Genomic DNA, 8,811 nt, shown 5'->3' with positions numbered 1-8,811 from the left:
AATTTGTTTATCTGATCTTGATTCAACTTTGGCAAGTGGAATCTATCAAGAAAATTGACCATTTCACTTAGATTTTCAAATTTTGTGACATATAGGCTTTTGGAGTAAGACTTAATAATTCTTTGGATTTCTTCAATGTCTGTTGTTATGTCTCCCTTTTCATTTCTGATGTTTTTTATTTGGATAGTGTCTCTCTGCCTTTTAGTTAGTTTGGCTAAAGGTTCGTCTATCTTCTTCATATTCTCAAAGAACCAACTCTTGTTTTTGTTGATACTTTGAATTGTTCTTTTTATTTCTAATTTATTGAATTCTTCCCTGAGTTCGATTATTTCTACTCCTCTTGCGTGTTTCTGCTTTTTTTCCTAGGGCTTCCGGATGTGCCATTAAGTTGCCTGTGTAATATCTTCCCAATCTCTTCATGAAGGCACTTAATGCTATGAACCTTCTTCTTAGCACTGCTTTCATTGTGTCCCATAAATGTGGGCTTATTGTACCTTCATTTTCATTGAATTTTAGGAAGTCCCTAATTTCTTTCATTTTTTTTCTTCTCTGACCCAGTTATCATTGAGTAGACAGTTGTTCAGTTCTTGAGTGTATATAGGCTTTTTGTTATTTCTGTTGTTGTTGAGGTCCAGCTTTAGCTCATGGTAGTCTGAAAGGATACAAGGTATTATTTCAATCTTTTTGTATCTGTTGAGGTTTGCTTTGTGACTAACTATATTTTGGGGACGGCTCTGTGAGGTACTGAGAAGAAAGTATAATCTTCTGTGGTTGGGTTCTGTAGATATCTGTTAGGTCCATTTGATTCATGACAATCATTAGTGCTGTTATTTCTTGGGTTAGCGTCTATTTTCCTTGGTGAGGGGTGTGTTAAAGGCTCCTACTATTAATGTGTGGGGATCGATGTATTGTTTAGGCTTTATTACTGTTTCTTTTACAAATGTATGTGCCCTTTTATTTGGGGCATAGATGTTCAGAATTGTGATGTCATCTTCGTTGTGTTTTTACCCTAAGGTAATGTCTTCTTTGTGGCTGAGATGTGTATCTTGAATGCAGCAGAATGTTGAGCCTTGTTTATGCATCCATTCTGTTAGTCTATGTCTGTTAATTGGAGAGTTGAGATCATTGATGATGAGATAGATTAAGGACTAGTAACTGTTAGGTCCTTTGATTTTGATGTTGATTGTGGTAGAGTGTTTGTGTGTTTGTATGCTTTTTGTTTTGCTAAAATGAAGTTATCAATTTCCTGTGTTGTCCTGGGTGTAGTTATCCTTTTTGGGTTGGAATTTTCCTTCTAGTATCTTCTATAGAGGTGTGTTTATGGATAGGTACTGTAGAAATTTGTTTTTGTCATGGAATATCTTGTTTTCTCCAACAATGGTTATTGGAGTTTGCTGGGTATAGTAGTCTCTGATGAGGTTAAAGACCAGATTGTTTAGTTTTACAATTAAGCTTAGTTGTTTAGGAGTGAAGATGTTTTTAGGCCTAGATAGATGTTTTAAGTTGATAACAATGAGATGTTATGGAGGCTGATTTATATTCAGAATTTTAGATGCAGCAATATAGGAAAGATGTTTTCTTCAAGGTTGCCAAATACAAATAGCCAAAACACTAGGAATGTAATATCTACATAGTTCCTGATTGTCTCATGGTTCTTCTTGCTGTAGGTAGTTTGTTAGTATATGTATGTAATAATATAAATATATATGTAAAAAATATAATAAAAATTAATAAAAAAAGAATGTTACTTGACATCTTTCCCTGCTACTTTTTATATTTTTTCTTTGTTCTGTACATTTTGTATTTTTGACTATTATGTGGCAGTAGGATTTTCTTTTTTCTTTTTTTTTTTTTTTTAGGATTTTCTTTTCCAGTATACTCTATTTGATATTCTGTAGACCTCTTGTATGTTTATATGCACCTCTTTCTTTAAGTTGAGAACATTTTCTTCTATGATTTTTGTTGAAAATATTTTCTGTGCCTTAGAGCTGGACATCTCCTTCTTAAATTCCTATTATCCTTAGGTTTTGTCTTTTCATGGTGTCCTTGATTGCTTGGAAGTTTTGTGTCAGGAATTTCTTAGATTTACCCTTTTCTTTGATGGTTGCATCAAATTCTTCCATTGTAGTTTCACCTGAGATTCTTTCCTCTGCTTCTTGCATTCTGTTAGTGATGCTTACCTCCATAGTTCCTGTTTTCTTATCTAAGTGCTCTCTTTCCATTCTTTCCTCAGTTTGTGCTTTCATCATTATTTCCATTTTCATCTTCAGATCTTGAACCATTTTATTGATTTCCTTCACCTGATGGTTTCCATTTTCTGAATTTCTTCTAGTGATTTCTTCATTTCCTCTCTATAGCCCTTTGTCAGGGCCTCTCTAAGGTCCTCAATTTGTTTGGCTGTATCTTCCTATATTCATTTATACATTTTATTCATTTCCTCCATTATCATCATCATTATGAAGGACCTGAGGTCATTTTCTTGTGTTTTAGTTGCGTTTGAGTTTCCATGTCTGTTTGCTTTGGGATAATTGTGTTGTGGAGATTCCATATCATTTTGGCTTGTGTAGTTTGTGTTTTTATGCTGGCCTTTAGTCATCTTGCTGTTTCTGGCATTGGGATGTAGTTTCTGGTGTCCTTTGCTGGTCATTGAGAAAAACTAGTAGGTGACTGGCTATGTATTTAGATACACTCACCTGCAAGGATCAGGGAACTCTTCTGTGGATCAGGTGGGTGACCTGGATTCAAATCCTGGAACTTTTTGTGGATTGACCAGATGTCCTCAGGTCATATCCACTTGTGCTTTCCACCGTGGGGTCTCCTCTGGTCTCTAAAACCTGGACATTGTTGCCTTGCGGCCCACAATTGCCACAGGACCAGGACACATGTGTTGCTCACCAGCCAGCATGTGGCTAGCTAGGCTCTAGAGCCTGCACATGTGCATGCTTGGCCCTGGCTACTCTCCATGGATTGGCTGGGTGACCTGAGGTCAAATACACCCATGCTCCACACCTTGGGGTCTCCCTTGGGCTAGCAGCCCCAGACCCTGATGTGCTGCAGCACACAATTCAGCCTGACACAGAGTGCCAGTGCAGTACACTGGCCTTGGGCCTAAGCTTTGGTGACTGTGTTCATGCCCACCTGGGGCCTTGAGCCTTCTGTGGACTGGCCCAGTGATCCAATGTCAGATCCACCTGTGTTCCACAGACTGGGGTCTTCCCTGTGCTAGCCAAACCAGTCATTGAGGCTCTTCAGCCCACAGTTGAGTGCAAGACAAAGTGCTGATGCAGTGCACTAGACTGCATTTGGCTGGACTTTGGACAATGTGTTCAAGCACACCTGGACCCTGGGGCCTTCCATGGATTGGCTGGGTGATTCTAGGTCAGATTCACCTATGCTCTATACCCTGGGGTTTCCACTGGGCTAGCCTCCCTGATGCAGGTGCTCTGCAGCCCACAGTTCAGTCTGAGTCACAGAGTCCATGATGTAGAGTGCAGATGCAGCCCGCAGGCAAGTATACGTCCAGACTCTGGGGGCTGCGCACCCTCCTGCCAGAACTCAGAGACTACTCAGTGACCCAGGGGAATGGCCTGAGGTCATATCCACCTGTGCTCCACATAGTTTAGATCCCTCTCACCCAAGGCACTCCGGCTCTGGTGCTCTGTAGCTCCCAACCTGGTCCCTCAGCTCAGTTCAGCCAATCAGACACAGTGCATGATCAGCGCTGCCATCTTGGATCCACCAGAAATCTTTCTAAACCATAAATCAAAGAAAAATGCAAAGCATAATAGTGTACATTCTATCTGACTGATAAATTAAAATGACAGGGCTGGGGAGGTAACTCAGTAGGTAGTATGACTTCCACACAAGCATGAAGACATAAGTTCAGACTTCCAACATCCACATAAAAGTAGACAAGGAAGTAGATGACTGTAATCTGGGGACTGAGGAATTAGATGTGGGCAGATCCTGAGAGCTTGTTATCCAATTTTGTGGAGTCTGTGTTCAGTGAGAGGCATTGCTTCAAAAAAAAAATAACAGGTTGACCTATGACTTCCCCATGTATATGCACAGGCATGTGCATGCACATGTGTACATACACATGCTAAAATACAAACATAGAATACAAATAAAGAAAATTAAAGATGTGATTCTTACACTAAATTTAATAGTAAATTTTTCTTGCAGATAAAAACAGGACAGTGGAAATTTACCACATTCACCTGTGTGCTTTGATCTACTTTAAACCACATCATTAGTACATTTCAAGAAAACTATAAATATCACAAATGTGTTTGATCAACAGAAGACCCAACCCCCAGAAGGAAGCATTTTCAAGTGCTGCTTTTTAAACCTTTTCCTGCAAAGAAAAATAATCACTATTCTTTGGTAAACTATAACTGAAATTCTTCAGACTTCAATGGTTGCAATGGCTCAGAAGGATATGGTTCCCTTATTTACCTGCCTAGGTCCTAATCACACTAAAAGACCGCAGATGAAGTTTATTGAGTATTTTCCAGAGGGCATTTTTCACTTCTTTGTTCCTTAGGCTGTAGATCAAGGGATTCAGCATAGGAATCACTACAGTGTAGAACACAGATGCTATTTTGCCTGTGTCCATGGACTTATCAGAACTGGGATGCAGGTACATAAAAATTATTGTGCCATAGAAGATGGACACAGCCGTGAGGTGGGAAGCACAGGTGGAGAAGGCTTTCTTTCGTCCCTCAGAAGACTTCATGTTTTGAATAGCAATGAATATGAAGAAGTAAGAAATTAGAATTACAAAGAGGGTAAAAAACACATTGAATCCCACAACAAAAAAGACAACCAACTTACTGATTTGTGTATTGGAGCATGAAAGGACCAGGAGCGGGGGTATGTCACAGAAAAAATGATTGATTTTATTGGAACCACAGAAAGAGAGTCTGAAGGTATCTGCTGCGTGGATTGAGGCATTGAGGAAGCCACAGGTATAAGAGCCAATGGTCAGGATGTTACATATACTCTTTGTCATGGTTGTGGTATAATGAAGAGGCTTACACACTGCTGCATGGCGGTCATAAGCCATGGAGGCCAGAAGATAACACTCAACAGTGGCAAAACCCACAAAGAAGAAGAACTGGGCTGCACACCCATTATAGGAGATGACCTTATTCCCTGACTGGAGTGCAGCTACCATCTTGGGAGCTATAGCCGATGAGTATCCCAGATCTACAAAGGACAAGTTACTGAGGAAGAAGTACATGGGAGTATGGAGGTGGGAGTCTGAGAAGACGATGACCATCATCCCTCCATTTCCAATCAAAGTGATAAGGTAGATGAATAAAAATATCAGGAGGAGAGGAACCTGAAGATTGGGGTCATCTGTCAACCCCAGCAGGATGAATTCTGTCACTTCTGTATTGTTCTCCATTGAAGTCAGATTGAATTTCACCTAATGATTAAAGGGAATGAAGCTATTGAAGAGAATGTTACAAAGATATAGAAATGAGCCATTAACATATATGGAAAATTACCATTTAAGACACATGCTCCACCCTTTCATTTTATTATTATAATCTTTAATCCCTTGAGATAAATACAGTAGGCCTATTTTACAGGTCAAAATAATAATTTGGAAATATTGATACTACCTAATTAATAAAAGTCAAGATTTATCTCTTTGTAGTTTTGAGTTCAAAGTGCATGTGGATGCACACTATTATGTGCTTGTGTCAGAAAAAAAAACTGTGAAGTTAAAAAAATCTATTTCCATTCTTCCTTCTCTGTCTCATTCTTCCTTAACCATATTCTCTCAATAGAAACTTTATGAAAAAATGTATGTATGAATAATTAAAGCACATTGACTAGAGAAATCAACATAACATACTACCCACTATATCTTTTTCCAAAATATCTGCTTGAATCTTAATACATTTAATAGTCAAATGAGTACTTTGGTGCTGATTCTACTGAAAGAGAACTGAGAACACCAACTCAGTTACAATCCCTTTGATCTACAATGCTGTCGTGCCTGCAAAATATGCTATGACAATGGTCATACAAACCGTGTTGGAGTATCCAACCCCTAGCTGATTTGACTTAAGGCCCACTCCATGAGATGGAGCCCATACCTGACACTGACCAGAGACTACATAGCCCAGAAGCCAGATTCCAGTTTAGTATTTTTATGGAATTTCTGAGTGTGTGAACAAATGATTTTCTTATTCTTGTGCCTTCCCTTAGGCTTTTTTCCTTCTGTTGGTTTACCTTGTTCAAATTGATGGTCTTGGTTTACAATGTTATATTTTATTGTGATATGTTCTATTGTTATCTCTTAAAATCAAATAGAACATCAATGCCCAAGAAGACCAAAGATGATGCTCCATTGTTATAGAGAGTTTGTGATGACTGTTCAGGCAGCAAACTGTCTCTGTCACTTTTTTTTCCACTTTGGAAGCTGTTAATCTGCACTTCTTATCTACTCAGGTAATTAATTTTATTTCTTCTCAACTCTTTTATGAGATTGAAGACCAGATAGTTTAGTTTTACAATTAAGCTTAGTTGTTTAGGGGTTAAAGTGTTTTTAGGTCTAGATAGATGTTTTAAGTTGATAAACATGAGACATGATAGATATTGATTGACATTTAGAATTTTAGACACACCAAGATAAAGATGTTTTCTTCAAGGTTGCCAAATACTAATAGCCAAAGCACTATGAATGTAACATTTATATAATTCCAGATTGTTTCAGGTTTTTCTTGGTGTAGGTAGTTATTTGTATATATGTGTAATAATATAAATGTATATGTAAAAAAAAGAAAAATAATTTTAAAATAAAATAATTTTTAAAAATAAATAAGTAAATGAATAAAAAGAACAGCAATGCCAAGGTACTAAAATAATTTCCATGCTATTTAAATTAACTACAAACATCATATTATTCTCTAGTCTACCTGAGGACACACTTCTGCCAAAATATTAGCTGATAAATACTCAGAGGAAATTATATGTTTGGTGATAGTTAGGGCTGGAAAATGGCTCAGCTCCTGTCCTACTTTTCTGCATGATGTCCCTCCAGTTAGTTTTCCTCTTCTGGAAACCTTTACATCACAGACTTTGCCTGACAATACTTACACAGGAGGTGGGAGCAGGCTATGGAAAGTGAAAAAATGTGGAAAGGGAGAATGGAAGGAGAGGAATGGGAATTAGGAAAACAGGTTTTTTTCCTGCTTTGCCTTAGTTTGCCTTTAGCCATTACTATCAATTTACTGAGGAGCCCTTTCTATATAACATAAAAGAAGAGGACATCACAGCCATTCTGTCCTATTTGGATGGTCATGCAAACAGTATGCCTGGTTTCATCAAAATTGGTCCAGCTAGCTTGGGACACCTTTATAAGCGATATTCCAGTAATAGCCCCATTCACATCTTCTTCTGCCTCTTTATGCTCTTAGAGACATTTCCTACAGTTTTATTTTATATTTTCAGCCTTCTTTACTTGTGCACAGATTTAAAAAACAGAAATGTTTTAATTAACTCTCCAATTAGCAATACATTTCATTAAAGTTACCCAGCCTTTTTGCTTCATATTTATTTTGATATTTGTGTGTTTTGCAATGTAGCAGACACAGTATGCTTTCTCTTTAGCAGACAGTACACCGATCTTACATATTAGGAAATTGAGGTCACATAACTACTAAAATGCTCATTTATACACATTCTTTGGGCCAGACTTCTCAGCATCAACAATATGAACACAACAGGCTAGGCAATTAATTGGTGCAAATCACACTGCTTCAGAGCACTTAGCAGTTCATTTGGCTTCTACTCACTAGATTCTAGAACATATCCCCTCCAATGTTTCCCAAATATGTTTCTATAGAAAGATAACTCCTGAAATATAATGCCCCTAGTGGAAGTGGAGGGCTCTATTCTAAAGATTGTTCAAAACAATAGTTACAGAATTTTTAAAAATTTTGTGTCCATCTGTTCATTCAGTAAGTGCATGGGTGGGTAGTAGATATGTCATGAGCTCTCTCTCTTACTCTTACTTTCACACCCTCTCTCTTCCTCTGTCTCCGTCTCTGTCTCTGTCTTTCTCTGGGGTACCCCTCTCCTGTTCCTCCTCTCCTCAGGCTCATTTAATAAACCTCATAAAAAGATATGACATGAACATGGATGGTATAGATTATGTGTGAAGAAACTGTTGCTGCCTATTGGTGAAGGGATTCCAGGGAGAAAAGTAGGTTGTCCACTCCTATCATTGTTTGATGAAAAAGACATAAACCACCCCACATCATAAATAAGCCTATTTTTCCTAATATAAGTTAAGATAAAAACAGAACATTTTCAAGACTTAAATGTAGCTGACTTGGGATAAATTCTGAATTATTTTCCAAAACACTGCACTAATGCTTCTGCAGCCAATTTTATTGTATAGTCCATCCAGGTATATTTTAGATTACATCAAAGGAAGGTGAGGACTCCTTTAGTCATTGTACCCTAACTGAAATATTGATGGGATAAATATATTTCATGAAGAAAGAAACAAAGACTATTTTATTTGTCATTTTAGGGTGTTTTTACTTATTGCCTAAATTACTTGCAGCCACGGAGTGGACTTGAATGCTTGTTAAGCAAGTAAATGAATTGCAATACCACAACAAGTAAAGGTTATGGTCCCATTTTTTATATAGGGGCTCACTCTATTGCATCAGCTGGCAAAATGACCCTACCATTTCATCCTTATAAATAACTGGCATTAAAGACATGTGGCACCACGCTTGCCTAGGATAATGGAGTTCACAGTTATTTGCTACAGAATTGTAG

The 8,811-nt window shown here is 37.8% G+C and overlaps 1 protein-coding gene across 1 annotated transcript; it reads right to left on the bottom strand.

Annotated features, from left to right (window-relative positions):
- Nucleotides 1–4,462: 4,462 nt before the first annotated feature.
- LOC127189828 (olfactory receptor 1444) lies at nt 4,463–5,416 on the bottom strand. Its single transcript, XM_051146922.1, has one exon. It carries the CDS (start codon nt 5,411–5,413, stop codon nt 4,463–4,465), a length of 951 nt encoding a protein of 316 aa, XP_051002879.1. The 5' UTR covers nt 5,414–5,416.
- Nucleotides 5,417–8,811: the final 3,395 nt, after the last annotated feature.

This window comes from Acomys russatus, chromosome 5 (genome assembly GCF_903995435.1).
Source record: "Acomys russatus chromosome 5, mAcoRus1.1, whole genome shotgun sequence".
Classification (NCBI taxonomy): Eukaryota; Metazoa; Chordata; class Mammalia; order Rodentia; family Muridae; genus Acomys; species Acomys russatus.
Note: the sequence above shows the minus strand (reverse complement) of the source record. Positions and strands in the feature narration are given on the sequence as shown.